Source organism: Callospermophilus lateralis, chromosome 1 (assembly GCF_048772815.1).
Source record: "Callospermophilus lateralis isolate mCalLat2 chromosome 1, mCalLat2.hap1, whole genome shotgun sequence".
NCBI lineage: Eukaryota > Metazoa > Chordata > Mammalia > Rodentia > Sciuridae > Callospermophilus > Callospermophilus lateralis.
The window spans coordinates 147,496,834-147,518,219 of NC_135305.1; the positions used below are offsets into that span (position 1 = coordinate 147,496,834).

Consider the following 21,386-nt stretch of genomic DNA (forward strand, 5'->3'; position numbering starts at 1 on the left):
GCCACCACCTCAGAGAGAAGAGTGATGAAATCCTGGGTGGAAGAGAAAGCCCCTCCCCTCTAGAAAACCATCTGGTGGGGGTGGGAGTCAGCCGTGAGGGCTGGAATGTGGGCTGCCAGGCAGAGGAAGGGATGGTTAGTGCTCTGGAAATTCCAGAGATAAGACAGAAAAGGCCTGGCCTCAGAGGCGGTGGGGAGAGCCTGATCTTCTGAACTATTCTTCCCTCTCAAGACATGAGCATGAGAGAATGCCCAGGTCAGCTTTTGAAGCCACTGTGTGCTCACAACTGCTGGCTTTCTTCTATCCTCATCCCACAGTTGGCTCCTTGGGCACTAGAAGTCACAGCTCAGACCTGGGGTGCTGAGGTAACAGAGGAAAGAGCAGGGTGCAGAAGGCAAAGTGATGCCTACATCAGCCCGTGCCCAGAAAGGACAGGAGAGGGACTGTGGGTAACTGATTACTCAGAGCGCCTTATACCTGACCGAGTAATTTGTAAATAGAAGCAAACTCTCCTTTTGTGAAAAAGGCTGACTTAATTCACCCACTGAGTACCCAGTCAGTCTCCTACAAGCATGTTCTTGTCGACAGGTCTGTCTACCTCCTCAATGTCAAGGAGAAAGCAGAGGAAAGAGATGTCTAATCCTCTCTGGCCTCTAGGTCTGCAGGAAGAAAAGCTAAGCCAATGCTCCCAAGGCCAGCAATGCCTCACCAGAACACCACTCTGCTCAGGGACTCCGGAAAGCCCTCTCATCTTCTCAAGCAGTACTGGCTTTGGGGGAACTTTTGGGGTCCTGCAGGTCTCTGACCCCTCAGCTCCTCCCATTTATTAGCTCCCTGTTAGGTTGGTTTCATATTCAGCTGCACATTTGTAATACTCCTTACGTGGTCTGGAGAATCATGCTTTTAAGGCTCTTACTTGGGCAAATTCTGGGGACCAGCCTCAGGACCTTTTCAGGTTGAGACTTTGGAATGGCTTCGGAGCTTAAGAACCCTTTCCCCCCTGCTTCTTAGCTGTTCTCACTCTCTGCACTAGAGTTCTGCTCACAGGGCCACCAATCAATCAGAGGATTCTGTCCTGGGGAAAGGAGGTATGTGGCCTTTATCCAGAGAGATCAGATGGCAGGTAACAAAGAAATACTGTCTCTCAAGTGTGCACCTGGGTAAAAGACCAAAAGGAGCAAGCCTCTTTCGTGAATGGAACCACTATTCCTGACAGTGGAACATAGTGACCAGTATGAAGGGAATTCTCCCTCTAGCTCATTTTCATTTAAATACCCTCTGACCTTCAAGTTCTCCTTCCCATGGATCATCTGTTTCCCAAGTTTCCCTCAGTGGAGTGGTGGAGTAACGAGGTAATGTGATTCTGGTATACAACAGACTCTTAGAGGTGCAGAGTTACATGAAGTAATATATTTGAAATGAACAATTTCACAGCGTGGCTTCCAGTGGTAGTGTCACTGGATGAAGGAAGGAACTGGCACTACGCTGCCAACTCCCTCACTCCACCCTACACACCCTGAAACACATGACCAAATCTGGCAATAAACATTCCTGGGAATGACCCTGTTCCTGAGGGTTTAGAAAAAGTGAATGAGCAAGTAGGGGAAAGAGGAAGACGGGCAACTGGAAGGAGCCAGAGCCTGGCCAGGGCAACTGAATGGCAAATCATGCACACGCACAGTCACAGACAGGCATGCCAAACCCCACCGGTACAAACTCTACTTACTTCAAGAACCTGCTGCTCAATACCAGTAGGAAAGCCAAGGGAAAGGAGGAAGGAAGGGGATGGGAGGCAGAAGAAAAGAGAAGATATTGACAGGCTTTAGGAAAAACATCCTCAGGTCATTTATGAAGCAGAGAAGGAGCCGATGAGGTTTCTCAGGCCCCACAATGGCTGATTGCTTGGCCCCAGTGGAGGGTGCTCGTTCTGTCTGGCTCTAGACTATCCCCCAAAGTCTGACTTAGCCAAAGGGGATCAGGGGTCCTTGGAACAGATTGGGTGGAAGCCTCCCCTGGGCAAGTCCCTGCTCAGGCTGAAGTGACCTCATCCTCTCCTTACCCCCGGGCTGGATGATCACAGTACTGCTCTTGTAGTGTGGCTTTCTTCTCCCGTGACCCACTCAGGGTCACAGACCCTGGCCATCATGCCTGGCCTCTCTTGTGCTTTCAGTGACATTATTGTGTCCTGGGACCATACAAAGTGCTTTCTATGTACTCAACTAGCAAATCTTCCCAAAAATCCTATGACACAGAAACTTCTATTACTTTCACTTTACAAACAGGAATAATAGCAGACCTTACTAAGGTGGACTGAACTGGACTTAGGAGGAGTGGAGAAAGGGAAGATGCCCTCCCCAGCTTTTATGTGGGGCTGGCCAGGGTATTTTTGGAGGGATTGACACACTCAGTAATATGTAGGTCACCCATGGTTTCAACACCCTCAGCAACTCTCAGCACCTTTATTCTTCCAGACAACAGAGGAGCAAGCATCAAGTGCTCCTCAGTTTCTCAGAGAAACGTCTCTCTTTAGAGACTGTTAGTCCCTTTTCTAGAGAGCAGGCTTTTGTTTCTCAGCTCAGACGCTCCTTATCCAAAGACTCTGGTGCAGAGCTTCCAAGGAGAAAAGCGCTTCCCTCCATGCGCGGCTGCCAGCAGGCTCACCTCGGCCTGCAGGCTCTCCAGCCGGATGATGTGCTGGTTGGTTGACGAGTTTTTCTCCCGAAAGTCTTCTCTGAGGGCGTGGACCTGCATGGAGAGTTGCCGCTCAACTTCTGATGCCTGCAACAGAGGAGACCTTCAGAGCCGATTCGGAGGTGGGGAGGAAGTCTGCCAGCATGCCTGCCTTTCATTTCTCAAGCATCTCTTTGCACTTTCCATTCCATAAGGAGTTCCGGATGAGAAGCTGCCTTCCCACCCACAATCCATTTGTTCTGTAGCACCAAAGCAGGACACACCCCACCCCCACTATCAATGACTGTTTAGGGCCAAGACCACCTTATCGACTAGAAGCAACAGGTCCAGGAGAAAGGGCTCTTAAATGTTATCATTATTATTCTGCATATTTAGAAACTCAGCAAACATCCTCACCTTAAGAGAAAGCCTCAGTATTTAATATGAAGTAATGACAGATACACCTTCAGTTTTAAGAGTCCTTTATTTCTCCAATCCACCTGCTCGGCTGGGTTCAGGCAAATCACCTCTGCCTGCATTTCTTACTTCCACTCAACACTGGTACTATTTTGTTGTTGCTGTTGTTTTGGTACCAGGGATTGAACCCAGAGGTGTTTAACCACTGAGTCACATCCCCACCCCTTTTTATTATTCAAGACAGGATCTTGCTAAGTTGCTTAGGGCATAAATTGCTGAGACTGGCCTCGAAATTGTAAGCCTCTGTTTCAGGCTTCCGAGATTCTGGGATTACCAGTGTGCACCAAGAGTGCAACAACACTGTCACTATTTGAAATTCCTTGTTGTATCTGTTAAGATTTTGGCCATTCCTTCCCCAAGAACATTTTTGTTTTGTGTATTGCAACATAATTCTGAGGGAGTGCTGACTGAGGTGCTTGCTTCTTTTCCATTCCACCCACTTATTCTCTAGTGTTGCAGGGGGTCCTCTGAAAGAAGATTCCCTTAGTAAGACATGAACTCTGGCCTCCTGAAGGCTCAGACTGACCCCACTGCAGAGGGCTCTGCAGGCTGCTCTACAGAGAGCCTTGGACAAGCCAAGTAACTGCCTCAGTGATCTTCTGAGGCCAGATGGGGGTCAGTGAGCTTTATGGGTTCTTAGGGAGAGATCACCATGTACTGGGATGGTTAGAAATGGCTTTAAGGAGGTGGGATGGTGATCATAATGTTGAAATGGTTGGCTAGCTGCTTAATGAGCCTCTCTTTGTAATGGTCACATCTTCAGCAGTTCTCTTTATTTTCAAGTGCTATATAATTAATTGTCTTTTTTGGTTCCACAGATTCAGCACACATGGCCTCACTTGAGAGTCACATAAGAAACCTATTTCTATTTTTTTAAACAATGAATTACAAAACACAAAACAATAAAACCAAATTAAAACACCTTTTTCTTTTATATTCCAAGTTTAATTTCAGACACCACTGGCTTGTTTTAGATGTCTCACTTAAACATTATTTTAACGTTAGTTAACATTTACTGAGTACTTATTAAATGCCAAGAACTATTATGTTAAATGCTTTCAATGTCCTCTCTCACCTGTCACCCTTTTCTTCACCAACAAGGGAGTATATTCAGGGAAGTGAAGGAACCTGCCCAGGACTTCAGCAGGTGAGACCATCAGGATAATAAACTCTGGGCTTCTCACTCTCAGAGTAGGACTGCAATATTGCCTTCTTGTACTTTTAAATAGCTTTTCCATTGCTCACTACCCAAACCAAACTTTACATGAGTTCAATTTAGTCTTTTCTTTTTTTAAATACTAAGCAATTTCATTTAAGGCTCCCGGAATGTCTTCTAATGGAATGGAGGACCCTTTCATGTGCTACAGTTTCATTGCCTGTACATAATTCTGGGGTTTTAAACATAGTTGAATTTGCAAAGCACTGGGTAACTCAGGTAGCTAATGGTATCCCTGGCACCACCCCCTTGACTTGACTCTCAAAGCCAAAGTGATGTGCTCAGTCTACAAATCAAGCTCAGCTATTCTAAGAAATGCTTCTGTAGATAAGTCTCTGCTCAAAGTGATCTTTCTAGAAATGGAAATCTGTCTCTTCTTACCAAGCAGTTTGACTCTTAAACCACTAAACTATAAAACTATGTTTCCTTTCAATGCGTGACTCCTCAGATGTGCCTAGAGATGTATGACTTTCAAAGGCTTTTAATCTACATTTCTCTTGTGAATCTCTATTAGCTTGAAGAAGCAGGAATCACTGGCCTCTGTATGCAGACCTTTCCTGGGGGTGGTGGGAGGTTCATTCTTAAATAGAGTAGAAAATGACAGGCATGATTTACTTCTCAAATCATGAGTTTTACTCACTGTCCCTGATTAGGCAGCAAGTAAGAGTTGAAGCAAAATCCAGCATCTGGGTAATTAGCATTTCCATCTCTCTCTCAGCACTTCATGTTTGTGCCTTTGAGCTCCTCAGTATACACTGTATACATGTTTTGAATTATATGGTACTCTGTACAATTAAAAATATCATTAAAAACGAAACAAACAGGGGCTGGGGTTGTGGCTCAGCACGTGTGGGGCACTGGGTTCGATCCTCGGCACCGCATAAAAAAAATAAATAAAATAAAGGCATCTGTCCAACTAAAAAACAAAAACGAAACAAAAAAACCTTTCAACATCTGTAATCATGGGTAAATGTAAAATAGATGCCAAGATTTTAGTCAGATATTTGTCCTTTCCAAATTTCTTTCCCTTATAATAAAAGCAGCAGATGTTCAGATTGAGGGGAAAAATAAAAAATTAAACAAAAGTTAATTTCCACTTACCCCTAGTCATTACTGTCACTCCCCAGAGGTAGTCACTATCACAAATTTTTCTTGTGGGTCTTCCTAGAAAGTTTCTATTCTATTCACACCTATGTATAACAATACCTAAAACCTTCCCTTTAAAAATACATGTATTTCGGGCTGGGGATATGGCTCAGTGGTAGTGTGTATACACAAGACCCTGTGTTTAATACATGTGTGTATTATATATAAATGAACATCTTTTCATCTCAATATGTAGATCTGCCTTTTTTTTTTGGGGGGGGTGGGTACTGGTGATTGAACCCAGGGGTGCTTAACCACTGAGCAACATCCCCAGCCCTTTTGATTTTGAAATAGGTTGTCGATAAGTTGCTGTGGCTGGTCTTGAACTTGTGATCCTCCTGTCTCAGCTTTCCACGTTGCTGGATTACAGGCGTGTGCCATTGTGTCCAGCTGTCTTATTCTTTTTAATAGCTAAACAAGTATATCATAACTTAAACTATAAATACATGATGATTTAACTATTTCCTACTGATGAACACTTAAAAGAGTGTTCCAAAAATTTATTTTGCTATTATAAATATTGCTGCAAAACCCATTTTTGTTCACCCATCTTCATGCTTGCAGAATACCCCATAAGTAAATACATTCCTTAAGTAAAATCTCTAGGTAAAAAAATATGCACATTCATTCTGACAAGTACTGAAAAAACTTTCCTCCATGGTTGTGGCATCAATTTATTGTACAAAATGCTTACTTCTCAATACTGTGCTGGGTATTATGAAATCATTTAATCTTTACTTATTTCCAGTATCTTTAAAAACTTAAATCTCTAACTTTCACTGTATGCAGAAAACAGAAAATGTTCTAGAAATAACTCTAGTTCTGTTAACAGAATGCCAAGAAGTTTAACACTCACATGGTCCTGACCTATCCTAGTGCTTGGGTTACTGTTACTCAACCAATCCTCCAGCGTGAAACACTCTGACAGTGAGTTCTCTCTCCCTGATGGGGCAATTCGGTCAGAGGACCACTGCAGACACATTACCTCCTCTATATTGTGCAGAGATGTTCCCCAATTACTTTTCTTACTGACATGACTAGCAACGAATGAACATTCTCCCAAACTGAAACATTTAGATTACGTTTGTTTAAACTGGCCAAGGCAAAACCATTAACTATATGTTTTGTATTAAATGGAGGAAAGGAAACTGCGTTATTTACCCACAAACATTCATTCATTTGTCAAAAGGAAAAATAAAAAGAAACAATTAACTTAGAAATTATTGCAGGAAAGATCTATCATATTAATATTATGCTGGAAGAATCAAGTCTTACTTTAGTACAGAAAATTTCCATCTGTCTGCTACCAAAGCATGACGGACCATGGGCACCTTGGGAGTGGCAGTGAGAGTGACAGGATGATGATGACAGCTATAGCAATAGTTCACACACTGTCATGTGCTTGACCTGGATCTAAGTAGTTCACATTTACTATTTTGTTTAATCTTCATAATAAGAAGAAGAAGTAGGAACCTGAAGTTTCCCACTTAAAGCTGCGGAGACTGAGGTAAGTCCTACTGGCAATGCTAAGTGCTGGATTTAGGGTTCTCACCTCAAAGGCCGCCTCTAGTCAGACTTGACACAAGAGTGTCCCCTTTCCATTCCATTCCTCACTCAAAATGCTTATCAAACTGAAAGTGACATTACAGCAACAACCTTTAAAGTACCCTAATATTAGATAAGAAGAGAATTTTCAAAAAATATTGTGGTTGAGAACTACTGCTCTAGGACCATGTCGCCCCCGCTTTTTTTTTGATCCTGGGGATTGAACCCAGAGGCACTTATCTACTGAGCCATATTCCCAGCCCCATTTACTTTTAATTTTAAGACAGAGTCTCACCAAGTTGCTTAGAGCCTCACTAAGTTGTGGAGGCTAGCCCTGAATTTGTGATCCTCCTTGTTCAGCCTTCCAAGCCACTGGGATAACAGGTGTGTGCCACCACGTATGGCTCTCCACATTTTTTTTATTTGTGCATATAGTTGTACATACTGATGAGATTTGTTATATATCCATAGATGCACACAATATCACACTATAATTTGGCTAATATTACTCCCCGTTACTCCTCCCTCCTTCCCCTCCACCTTGATCCCTTTTCTCTACAGATCTCCTTTTGACTTTCTTGAGATCCACCCCCACTTTTTTTTATCCTCTCTAGCTTCTGCGCATGAGAGAAAACATACAGCCTGTAACCTGCTGAGTTTGACTTATTTCCCTAACATGATGGTCTCTAGTTCCATCCATGTTCCTACAAAAAACATTTCATTCTTCTTTATGATGAAATAAAACTTTACTGTGTATATATAACATATTTTCTTTAACTACACATCTCTTGATAGACATCTTAGCTGGTTATATAGTTTGCTACTGTGAACAGTGCTGCTGTAACCATGGGTGTGCATGTGTCACTGGAGTACGATGACTTCAATTCTTCCGGAACAAGGAGTGGCAGAGCTGGGTCATATATGGTGGTTCCATGCCTAGTCTTTTGAGGAATCTCCATACTGATTTCCACAGTGGTTATACCAACTTACAATCTGAGCAACAGTATAAAAGAATTTGTTTTTCTCCACATCCTCTCCAGCATTTATTATTAATTTTATGCTTGATGATTGCCATTCTGACTAGCGTGAGATGAAATCTCAGTGTAGTTTTGATTGTGTTTCTCTAATTGCTAATGCTGTTGAACATTTTCCATTTGTATTTCTTCTTTTGAGAAGTATCTGTTTGATTCATTTGCCTATTTATTAATTGGGTTATTTGAGTTGTGTCTTCTAGATATTAATCCTGTCAGATGAGTAGTTAGCAAAGATTTTCTTCCATTCTGTAGGTTTTCTCTTCACATTCTCAATTGTTTCCTTTGCTCTGCCGAAGCCTTTTAATTTGATTGGCATCCCATTTATTAACTCTTGGCATTACTTCCTGAGCTTTCCTGGGTCTATTGAGAAAGTCGATGCCTGTGCTAATGTGCTGGAGTGTTGACCTACATGTTCTTCTAGGGTTGCAAAGTTTCTGGTCTAATTTATAGGTTTTTGATCCATGTTGAGTTGATTTTTGTGCAGGGTGAGAACTAAGGGTCTAGTTTAATTCTTCTACATATGGATACCGAGTTTTCCTAGTGCCATTTGTTAAAAAAGGCAGGCTTTTCTCTAGTGTTTGTTTTTTGGCACCTTAGGACACTTTTTAAAGAGTAATTAGTTTGTTTTGTGGTACTGGGGATTGAACCCAGGGCCCTGTGCATGCAAGGCAAGCATTCTACCAACTGAGCTATATCCCAAGCCCAAGTAATTAATTTTTTAAAAAAGTTTAAATGTAACAAAACCTTCTATAGAATATAGGTATTTAAAAACATTGTTACATTTAGTTGATTTCCTCCAATCTTTCTGTATGTGTATTATTAGTTATAATCATACTATTCATACTTTTTTCACTTACAACTTTTTATCAAAATCATTTCCAGATTACTATTGCTGATTAATTATCACTATGACTGCATAATATTCCATCAAGTAGATGGATTATAATTTCCTTTCCAATGGGTTATAATTACTTTTTCATGGCAATAAGTGCCATGAGCGTACTGCTAACAGCCTATTGCTAATATATTACAAGATAAGCCTCCCAATTGTTCAGCATCTGGGATATCCCCATATTTTGCAATTATCATTCACTGATTAACACATGTCATTGGGTGATAGAACTTACATTTGTGTAAGAAGTGGAATGGACAACCTCTTTATTGTATCAGAAAGGTAGATTAACATATATTAGAAAAAGTTTACACCAAATTTGAACCAAAAATGAGTTTCTGATTAGTTTTTGCTGAACTGCAAGTTCAAGTCAATTAACCACGACTGTATTTTCTGATTTTCAAGGTTTTACTATTAAAAACTTTCAATTTTGGCAATGGATACCATGAGCCTATTGCTAACATTTTATAGGATAAGCCTCCTCTTTACTCTCTTAGGTGTTCATAGTAATAAAAATGATATCTATCTATTGGATGATAAATAAATGCAAAAAATAGTTTACTATTCTTGTTAGGCTCGAGTATGCTAATTCTCCAAAAAGCCTTTCAAAAATAAAGCTCAGAAGTGAAGTCTGTCATGCATTTTTAGTTTACTAATACTTTTTAAAATTTATTCTGGGGATCACATGTAGTAGTGATCTACCACTAGGGTACATACCCAGCCCGTTTTATTTTTGATTCGAGACAGGGTCTTATTAAATTGCTGAAGTTGACTTCAAATTCTCCACTCTCTTGCCTCAGATTCCCAAGTAGATGGGATCACAGGCGTGTACCATTATACCTGGCTCCTATTTTCCTTAATGTTTGAAGACAATAAGATTTTCCAAGGAAATTCTTCATTTATGGTAATACGGAAGACAAGGTTATTTGGACTGACCCTCCTACTGAAAAAAATGCTAGATAAATAGAACACACTTAAAAGCATCAAAGAGTTGACAGGTTAATGACAGAGCCATGGGTCATGTTTCACACATGCAAATAATTACAACCAGTCAATGCAACAACAACTGAACTGCAGTACAAATGAGTAACATAAGTACCCTTGAAGGGCTGGAGAAGAAAATACTAACCATATAACTCTGGAAACAGTCTGTTTTGACTGCACAGTACAAGGTTCAAGAGAAAAGATGCTGCACTGTAGTTAATTTGTTTCTCAGGAACATGAGTTAGCAATTCTGAAACTACTGATTCATGTTTATTAAAACTGTACAAATGAGTAAATATACCATGGATCATGAGAATCAGTGTTTTCTCTCACAGAAAAAGAAGTTACAAATAAGAAGGAAGGCTAGAATGAACCACACAGTACTGGAATGGAATCAGAGAGAGCAGCCATGAACTTGTGGTTTTTAATATAAATATATATGGAGAGACTGAGAAATGAATACAGATGTGTTTGTGTGTATATTTTAGGGCACACACACTTATTTCTTAGCTCTGTCCTCTGAGGCCTAAAAACAATGACACCCTAGTAGCAATAAGGACACCTGGTGCTCGGATCTTAGTTTCTAAATACCACTGTCTAATATATGAACCAAAACTCCCTGGAGAAATGATTGGTTCCAGGTTTGGGGCAGGAAAAATACAAGTTGCACTTGGAACATTTTATGGTACTAGACAGAAAGAAAGTGCTTTAAAAATGATAGTGACACACTAAACTGACACAGAAGTCAACCCAAAGGAGCTCCTGATGGCTGGGGCTGGGACCATCATTATCAATACACAAATAATCATGTGGTTAAGATACACAGGGTAACATAAATATTCATGAGTTCATATTGACAAATGATTGAACAGAAAAATGAAGGGAAAGGGAGCTGTTTTTCCTTATAGGATTCTAATGAATACAAAGAAGAAATGATGGAAACAAAATCATCACTATGTAAGCATTACAGTAAAGACCATTGTAGGCAAGAAACAGAGAATGAATGCTAAAATCAGTGGGCAAAAATCTGATGAAAGGGCTGGGGATGTGGCTCAAGTGGTAGAGCACTCGCCTGGCATGCGTGTGGCCCAGGTTCGATCCTTAGCACCACATACAAAGATGTTGTGTCCGCTGATAACTAAAAAAAATTAAAAAATATTAAAATTCTCTCTCTCTTAAAAAAAAAAATCTGATGAGAAACAGGATATTTACAATATCTCAAAGTATCTCCCCACAAGATAATTTCACAGGGAAAAATAGTAATTATAGAGTGGGGAAGACTGGCAGCCACTACCTTAACCAAGAGATCAAAGTTAACATCACCAATAAAAAGACACAGCAACACTGCATATCCCTCATATGATATGCCAAGACAATGTAACTCTGAACCTCTATGCTACCCTTGGCAAAAACATATAACCTTGGCTTATCTGTGACATACAGATCCACACCGAGGGATTTCCTACAGAATTTTAACAATACTCTATCAAGTATAAGAAAAACAAAGAAAACTTGAGAAACTATCAGAGATTAGAGGAGAGAAAGGAAATATGACAACTAAATGCAATATGGGAGTTCACACTGGATCCTGGACCAGAAAGAGGACATTTTTGGGGAACTTGCAAAATTCTAGTATATACATAGATTAGTTTTATAGTAATGCTGCAATATAAATTTCCTGGTTTTGATAACCAGTATTATGATTACTGAGATATTAATACCCTGGAAGCTGGATACGAAGGCTGTATGAGAATTTTTGTATTGTTTTTGTATTTTCTCTTTAAGTCTAATTCTGTTTTTAAAATCCCAGATTAGTTGTTCCCCTAGATACTTGATAGAGGAAAGCACAGATCCTGTCTGGAGAATGATGCCCCATGAAGCTGAGCAGCCCTTCTCAGTGGCTCAGCACACTGAGACCCTGAGAAGCAGAGGTTCAGCCTCACTCTCCCACAGGAAGCAGAAGGAAAGACTCTTTGAGCAGGGTGATCCCCAGAAGCCCTGCAAAGTCACCTACGCAGATCTTAGATGTGGACAGGTTTCTAAATAGGCCCACTAGTGCAGCCTAGACCTCACTACTAGGCATGATGCATCACACCTAACTCTGCCCAGTGGGGTAACCCCACCTCATACAACACATGGAAACTGATAGGTACCCTATACCAGCAGCTGGGCACACTGTAACCGGATCTGCCAGCAAATTTCCCCCATTGAATGGCATTGCATCCCAGCTGTTGATGCATTTCCACAATTTCTGCAATTTAGGCCAGAGACACTTGCAGACATTGCCAACACTGAGTATAGCTAAAGAATCTATATGGGGCTGGGGATGTGGCTCAAGTGGTAGCATGCTCACCTGGCATGCGTGCGGCCCAGGTTCGATCCTCAGCACCACATACAAAGATGTTGTGTCCGCCGATAACTAAAAAATAAATATTAAAAAAAAATTCTCTATCTCTCTCCCTCTCTCTTTAAAAAAAAAAAAAAAAAAAAAAATCTATATGGATAGTCAAGCACCCACCTGAGACTACAGCCAACACAACATACCCAATCTATACGTAGGACACATCTCCTCCAGAAAGTCTTTTACTATGAAGACCACTCCATAAAGCTGATAGAGACAAGTGACTTGCCAGATGGGCAAATACCAATGTAGGGACACAAGAAGCATGGAGAAAACAAGGCAACATAACACCTCAAGCAGGGCATGGTGGTATATGCCTGTAGTGTCAGTGACTCAGGAGACTATGGCAGGAGAAATCACTTGACCCAAGAGTTTCAAATCAGCCTGGGCAATACAGTGAGACACCACCTCCAAAACAACAACAAACTTCCAAAGAAAAATAGTACCTCTCCAGCAACAAACTCCAAATGGAAATAGACAAATTGTCTGACAAAGAATTCCAAATGATTTTTAAGGCAATGCAAGGGGATACAAGTGAAAACAGACAATTCATTGATATTACAAAGACAGTGCATGATATGAATGAGAATTCAGCAAAGAGTCAGAGATCATACAAAAGAACCAATCAGAAATCCTAGAGCTTAAGAACTCAATAAATGAAATTTAAAAATTCAGTGGAGAGCTTCAATAGTAAAACAGAGACTTCTGAGCTTGAACATAGGGCTTTTGAAACAATCAACTCAGATTAAAAGAGAAAAAAAAATTATAACAATTGAAAAAGGCTTCAAGACCTACAGGATGCCATTAAGTCAACAACCATTTACACCATGGGTATTCCAGGGAGAGAAGAGAAAAGGGAAAAAACATAGAAAACCTATTCAATGACATAATTGTTGAAAACTTTCCAAATTTTGAGAAAGATATGGACATCCAGGTTCAGTAAACACAAAGGACCTCCTATATTTGACCAAAAAGATCCTCTCCAAGGCTTATTATAATCAAATTATCAAAAGTAAAAGACAAATTCTAAAAATAGCAAAAGAAAAGCACCCAGTCACTTGTAAGTGAATCTCCATTAGACTAACAGTAGACGTCTCTTCAGGAAACTTACAATGGGATAATATTTCTAAAGTCCCAAAAGAAAACAAATTGCCAACCCTAAAATAAATCAGAAATGTATCCTTCAGAAATTAAAGATTTTCCAAGACAAGCAAAAACTGAGGGAACCCATCACCACCGGATCAGCTCTACAAAAAAAAAAAAAAAAAAAAAAAAAAAAAAGAAAGAAAGAAAGAAAAGCCTAAAAGAATCCTATACTAAGAGCAAAAGGATATAACTTCAGTCAGGTATGATGGCACACGCCTGTAATTCCTGCCATTCGGGAGGCTGAGGCAGGAAGATCACAAGTTCAAGGCCAGCCTCAGTAAAAGTGAGGCACTAAGCAACTCAGTGACAGCCTGTCTTTAAATTCAATACAAAAATAGGGCTGAAGATGTGGCCTAGTGGTCGAGTGCCCCCAAGTTTAATCCCTGGTACTCCCGCCTCAAAAAAAAAAAAAAAAAAAAGGAAAATAACTTCAATCACAAAAAAACCCTGAGGGACTTCTAAGTGCCCACATTTTAAAAACTTTTTTTTTCAAATAACAACATAATGGTGCAACTCAAGGAACTAAAAAAGAAAGAACAATCCAAATTCAAAATTAGGAGAAGGAAAGAAGAAAGATTAGTGCAGAAATAAATAATTCTGAAACAAAAGAGCAGTCAAATGAAGAGCTGGTGGTGTTTTTTGTTGTTGTTGTTGTTTGGTACTGGGGATTGAACCCATGGCCTTTTGCATGTGAGGCAAGAATTCTGCCAACTGAGCTATATCCCCAGCCCCCTAGTCCCTATGTCTAATTTTATTTGAGTTAACTTTGAAATTAGAGCACAATAACAGTTTTGTTGCTATCATCCTTTAAATCACTATCATTAATATAATCCTTCAGAAGAAAACATCAGCAACTCCAGCGGCACAAGCTTTAATTAAGGGGGGGAAAAAAGGACAATTGTTAATCTGGTTAATCTGCTTTGTTTCAGAAAAGAGGATGATTATTCAAAGTCGGATCCCTGCTGCTAGTTAGTGAAAAAGTCTTCTGCAGTCAGAAAGAATAGATATTTAAATTTTATTTTTTAAAAAGTTCTATAAGAATTCATAAAATCGGCTGGGGTTGTGGCTCAGTGGTAGAGCACGCGCCTAGCACATGCAAGGCCCTGGGTTCGATCCTCAGTACCACATAAAAATAAATAAATAAAATAAAGGTATTGTGTCCAACTACAACTACAAAATGAACATTAAAAAAAAAAAAAGAATTCATAAAATCAGCCTCAGATATTTCCAACTCACTGTCTTCACAACTACAGCATTTGATTTACTCTGAATTTTGTGTTTTCTTTTTTTGTTTTTTTTTTTAACCCAAATGACCCAATGGTGTGTTAAGTGGGTGGCCTAGCCTTTTGCACTAATTCCTACATGGATGGACTATTTGCTTAACTATGTTTTGAATTGGGGATTCAGAGATGAATAAGATATAGCTCTTGTGGGAAAAGTCTTCCAACCTTGAAATCTAGGAAGAACATGATCTTTCTTCTCCACATGATCTCAGGAGAACTGCTTCACTTTCCATGTCCTGGTTTCTTCAATATAAAATGAAGATAAAGTAGCACCTGACTCATAAGGTTGCAAAGGAAGTTAACACATGGAAAGAGCTTAGGACTGCTGTTGTGTTACTGTCTTTCTCATCTTCATGACTGCAAGCCACAGCCAGACTAACAAATTAAACATAAACAAGATACAGAAGAAAAAGCTAAGGAAATCTGGCCCGGGAAGTGATGGAGGATGGGAAGAGTGACTGCCCCAAATGAGCAGTTGCAAGGAATTTAGGGACTCTTTCACCCATGAGAGATGGGTGAAATAGAGAAACCCTGAAAAATATCTAGGGAGCTAGGGAGAAATACGGCATTGCACAGTCTCCAAGAAGACATCCACCCTGGAACAGGCTTCCTTCTTTCCTCAGGGTAGAAAATACTCAGTACTACGGACTTCCTGGAATGTGAACTGTTTATGCTTTTAAAAGGAGATTAAATGGAGATCCCCGGAAAAGAAACCGAGAACCTTCTCATGGTAACCAGAAAGGCTGGGGGAAGGTCACACACTGAACAGCATTCTACTCAGCAACCTGTGAGCCAGGACAGTGATGGGGACGGGCTGTGGCACACCCTCAGCCTCCACCACAAGACACATGATGTCAGGGGGCCACATTTAGGACTCCCTCAAAAAATAACTGTCATATCTAATCCTAATAAGGAAAGAAAATTCTAGTATTTTAAAGTTTTCTTTTGGCTCTAGGACTTACCAAGGGACCTAATTAGGCATAAAAAAGTGGTTAGAGTTTTAAAATATTCTTGTTTGGAGCTGGAGAAGAGTTAGGGAAAAACCACACTCTAAACTGGTGGCCACTTTCTTCTCATCATCACCAAACACACTAGACTACTGATCAAATTATGCCTTTTCTCCCAAGTGCCATGTCCCACGACTGTGCTTGTGGTATGCTGACTTTTGGGAAGTCGTTTCCCAAACTGTCATTTTAACAGCCCTGTTCAGAGGTGACCTCTATATGACCTTATCCTCTGCAAAGGTGAAATCACATTATCTGTAGCACTATGATGCTCTGTTACAGCACATGTCACACATACTGTTTTCTCTTAGATCATAAAGGACACGAGGACAAGAACTCCATCACCAATTTATCTGTTTCCCTAATGAAGTACATAGCACATAGTAGGTGCTCAAATGTTTACTCTGTGAGATAAAATCCAAATCATGAATGAGTCCTTTCTGTGATAGTCCAGCAATGACTACAGAAAACAGAAATAGGATTAAGTATAGGGGCACCCCAGAAGTGCCCCTTTAGCAAGGTTCCACCAGGATCGACAGGAATTAATGAGGTAATTCCCTTTGACTTAAATAGCCCCTCCCTGGCGAAGTGCAGTTTCCTCCCAGGGGTTACTGCCATGGTTCCAGTAGATTTACTCAGGCTTTGATGTAAGTTACCCATGACCAATCCAAGGATTTGTTGCTCAGTGCTTCTACCTATACTTCACTCTGCTTTTGCACGAGTAATCTTTTATTACTCAGAACCCCATGCCCTTTAAAAACCTCACTAAAGTCCTTTCTTTTATAAGGTCATTATTTTTATAGGAGATGGACTTGAAATCCTTTTTCTAATTTTCACAATGTTGGGGATCAAATCCAGGACTTCATGCATGCCCAGCAAACACTCTACACCTGAGCTAAACCTTTAGTCCTTATTATTTATTTATTGAGACAGAGTCTTACTATGTTGCCCAGGTTGGCCTCAAACTCCCTGGCTCAAGTGACCCTCTGGCCCCAAGTGACCCTCTGGCATCAAGTGACCCTCAGGCCTCAGCCTCCTAAGTAGTTGGGACTACAGGCACTCCCCTCACCCACACACACCACTCCCAGCTTGAAATTCTTTTTTTGGAGCTTGTCATTAAGTAGGCAACCCCAAAAAAGTATGAGTAGACTATACATTCATCCTTGTTTCACATGAGAAGGGAAGGTTGTGTTCTGTTAGTTTGAGTTGAATGCAACTAACTACACCGCAGGAACTGGAAAATAAGAAATATTTATCAGGCGCTTTCTGTGTCCAAGCACTGTTCTGTGTAACATGTTAATACGATTTGTCTTAAAGCTATTGGATAAGTACTGTTAACCTATTGTACAGATAAAGAAACTGAAGACACATAGATAAGATTACTTAACTAGGAAATGATGGCGCCATATTCAAATGCAGATCTGATACCAAAGCCAATGATATCCAAGGGAAAAGACTGCTTCATGTCCTTTCAGGCTAGGTTAGCAGCAAAATCAGACATCAAATTGGTACTTTTTCTGAATGCTTGGAGATCTTCTGTAATGTGTCTCCAGTACTGACTCCCCTCTGATTTGAGGCTCCTATATTCAATGCCTTCTTGGCACACCACTTTGACAGCTAATGGGATTCATAAAACTCAACAGGTCCGACACTTGAACTCCTGATTCTAGGGCCTTCACCCCAACATGCTCCACATCCAGTCTCCCCTTCTTGGCAGAGGGCCACTTCATTCTTCAGGAATTTCAGGCCCCAAACAGAAATCATCATTGATTCCTTGTCCTCCCCACCCTCATAAACTACACCCAAACAAACCACAAATCCTGAGGACTCAACCTTGGAAGTCCACCTCAGAGGATTGTTATGAGAATGAAACGAGCTGATATTTATAAAGCCGCTCGAGTAGTGCCTAACATATAAGTGCTATATTTATTTATTTATTTATTTAAATTTTTATTTGTAGATGGACTCAATGTCTTTATTTTATTTATTTTTATGTGGTGCTGAGATTGAACCCAGTGCCTCATGCATATGAGGCAAGAGCTCTACCACTGAGCTACAATTCCAGCCCCTAGTGCTGTATTTATTAAGTAAATTATCATCCTACCACTTCTCCCTGCCTCCACTCTCCCACCCCAGTTCCAGCCAGCAACATTGCCCACCAACTACCAACTGCAGAGCCCCCTAACCAGCCTGCAGTTGGTAGTTGGTGGGTTAATCCTGGTTATAATCCTAACCAGGATTATAAAAAAAATCCTTTTTTTCCCATTTCCATCCTTGCCCTCTGACCCAGAACAGTCTTCTAAAATACAAGTCAGATCACATCATTGCTCAAAATCCTCTAGAAACTTTCTCAGAACAAAATACAGTACAGTCCTTATTATGGCTCATTGTGTTTACAAGATTCCTCCCCCACTGTACCTCATCTTTATCCTGCTTTATCCACCACATTCTTGGTTCCTGTCCTCAGCCCTGTGCAATGTAATCTTCTACCAGGATCCCTCATCATGGGCCTCTTTTCCCTCAGTATCCAGAAGCCTGTTCCCACTTCACTCAGGGCTCTTCTCAAACGTCATCTCATCAAAGAGGCCTCCACTGTTCACTGTTATGGTTTGAATGTGTTGCTCAAGTTTTAATGTGTTGGAAATGTAATTCCTAAATTCTTATGGAAGTGGTGGTTTGGGGAAATACTGAGGATTAGCTGAGGTCATGAGGGTGGAGCCCCGACAATGGCATTAGTGGCTTTTGAAAAAGGAGAACCGGGGCTGGGGCTCAGTGGTAGAGTGCTTGCCTAGCATATGTGAGTCACTGGGTTCAATTCTCAGCACCACATATAAATAAATGAATAAAATAAAGGTCCATCAACATCTAAAAATAAAATAAAATAAAGCAGGAGAGCGAGCTGAGTGGGGACCCTTGCACTGCCACACCACGGGGGGTCCTCCTCCACATGAGGCAATAAGAAGGCCCCTGCCAGACACTGAGCAGGGGCCAATAGCTTGCTCTTGGACTTCCCAACCTCCAGAACTGTGAGCCAAATAAACTTCCATTCTTTATAAATTACCCAAGTTAAGGTATTTTGTTACAATAACAGAAAATGAACTGAGACATTTCACCCTATCCCTACCTGTGTCAATCTTTATTCCCTTCTGTTTAATTTTTCTTCATACCATTTATCATACTTGATATATAGTGTGTTAACTGAGTTATCACCTCTCTATTTGCCCTTGATATAAGTCCCAAAACGTTGGGCCTTTGTTTGGTTTCCTGCCATATCTCCTATACTCAAAATCACACAAGGCCTATAGTAGACAAATTTGTTGAATACAGGAAAATGGGTATATATGAACTCACTTAAGGTTGTCTAAAAAGGGGAACAAATTATGTAAAATACCCATATTACATAATGGGTTCCATTTTCAGCAGGAAATTTTTATTTTTAAATGTTAAGAATTTTATCTTTAAATCTTCCCCATAATTTAAGTAAAATGGGCTAAAGATTGATCATTCAATTTTTTACATTTTCACCCATTTACCTACCTACAGTCATGAAAACTCTACTCAAATTAGATAAAAATCCTTTTTGTCCTATCAGATTTATCTCACTATGTTCATTTTGCATAAACTACTCAAACAGAATTCAAGCATAATGCCATTTCCTTACAGAAAAAAAATCCACAGCATGATTTTTTCCCCCTGAAAAGTATTTCCTACTAAATGTTCAAACATGGAAATATGGAAAAGCAGAATTTAGATTTTGGGTATGGCAACTAAGTAGCCTGGTAATCTCCCAGTGGAACATTCTTCCAGGAAAAGTGGGCATTTATTGATGAAAATACTTCTAACATCTTGCCTCACACAGATTATGGTTCATCTGATGGTTGCCTTGGAAACAATAGTAATGCTAGCAAGGATTAGACCCATAGGGTTGGTGCAGAATTATTTCCTGTGAAGTCACTGGGGAAGCAACACAGACAGTATGTGGAAATTTTAAAAAGGCAGAGAGATTGCCTGAGAGTAGGAGAGCCCAAACTCTTCCTAATAGATCAATCACATCCACTCCTTATCCTTATGCTGCCACTAAACTCAAGCCTCTGTCCTTTAAACCCTAGGTTCTTTTTGTTGTTGTTGTTGTTGTTTTGTACCAGGGATTGAATTCAGGGCACTTAACCAGTGAGCCACATCCCTAGTACTTTTTATTTATTTTTAATCTTTATTTATTTATTTTTATGTGGTGCTGAGATCAAACCCAGCACCTCACAAGTGCTAGGCAAGTGCTCTACCACTGAGCCACAACCCCAGACCCTTTTTTATTTTTTTGAGACAGGGTCTTACTAAGTTGCTTAGGGCTTAAGTTGCTGAGGCTGGCTTTGAACTTGTGATCCTCCTGCATCAGTTTACTGAGCCACTGGGATTACAAGCATGAGCCACCATACTTGGCTAAACCCTACATCTTGCATGAAGCCTTTGCTTATAAATTTCAGCTTCCAGTTCTCATTTCTCTCAATTCATAGTTAAAAAATAAAAAAGGTCTTCCTATAATTTAAGTATCTAATGATAGTGTTTTGCATGGTTCTCTAGAAGCAAAACGAATTATCAGTTACTGAACATTTACCCTGAGCCAGGCACCCATGCCAAGTGCTGTTAAAGTATTTCATTAAATTCTCATAATAATACTTGTTAGACAGGTATTACCAACCCACTATTTATTTTTATTTTCCAACCTATTATTTTGATGAGGAAACTGAACTTTGAAGAGATCAACTGACTTCTCATTGCAACATTTTCCAATAAGCCTCCTCACTTACATTAATCTGTAGGTTCTTCAAAAGGTAAGAGTGGCTCGATTTACCCTGTGACCTCTCTACTACTCAAAAAGATCACAATAATCAGTCAACAAAAACCAAGAAATGATTGAAACAAAATCAACAATGAAAAAAAAAAAACTGGATGTGATCAGATAGGAAGAGGGAGATCACTGTTTTGTTTTTGTTTTTGCAGTACTAGGGACTGAACCCAGGACCTTCCCCATGGTAGGCAAGCTTTCTACCACTGAGCTATGTCCCTAACCCCTCTTTTTGGCGTAAGAATTCAAATGTACTAAAAGAATGTGGACAATGTCCACATACTATTTTTTAAAATCTGAAAACGTTGGGGTTGGGATTTTGGCTCAGCGGTAGAGCACTCGTCTAGCACGGGCGGGACCCGGGTTTGATTCTCAGCACCACATAAAAATAAAGGCATTGTGTTGTGTTGTGTTCATCTACCAAAAAAAAAAAAAAAAAAAGATTCATAGTCTCTCTCTCTCTCAAAAAAAAATCTGAAAATGTATATTATATTTATGTAAATCTTTAATAATGAACATACCGGTGTCTGGTCATGATCAATTGTGAGATACATCATAAATCATTTGTTTCTACTATTAAAGTAATGAAGTCAATCCTCTACTTAAAAAAAATTACTAAGCAAATTCAGAATGCTTAGTATATTTTCTCCAATGGGGGAGAGAAGGTGTAGTTACAGGTAGCCCTCTGAGCAAACTGAATACTACAGAGCATTTTGAGCACCATCTTGAGAGAAAACAGGAAAAG

At 40.1% G+C, this 21,386-nt stretch overlaps 1 protein-coding gene across 2 annotated transcripts in view; it reads right to left on the reverse strand.

The window, feature by feature from the left end:
* Positions 1–21,386, reverse strand: part of Bicdl1 (BICD family like cargo adaptor 1) — a 94,307-nt gene that overhangs the window by 24,139 nt on the left and 48,782 nt on the right. For both annotated transcript variants that reach the window (XM_077105265.1, XM_077105266.1), the window contains exon 3: positions 2,662–2,778. In XM_077105265.1, coding sequence (XP_076961380.1) covers positions 2,662–2,778 — 117 coding nt within the window. The remainder of the gene's footprint in view (positions 1–2,661; positions 2,779–21,386) is intronic.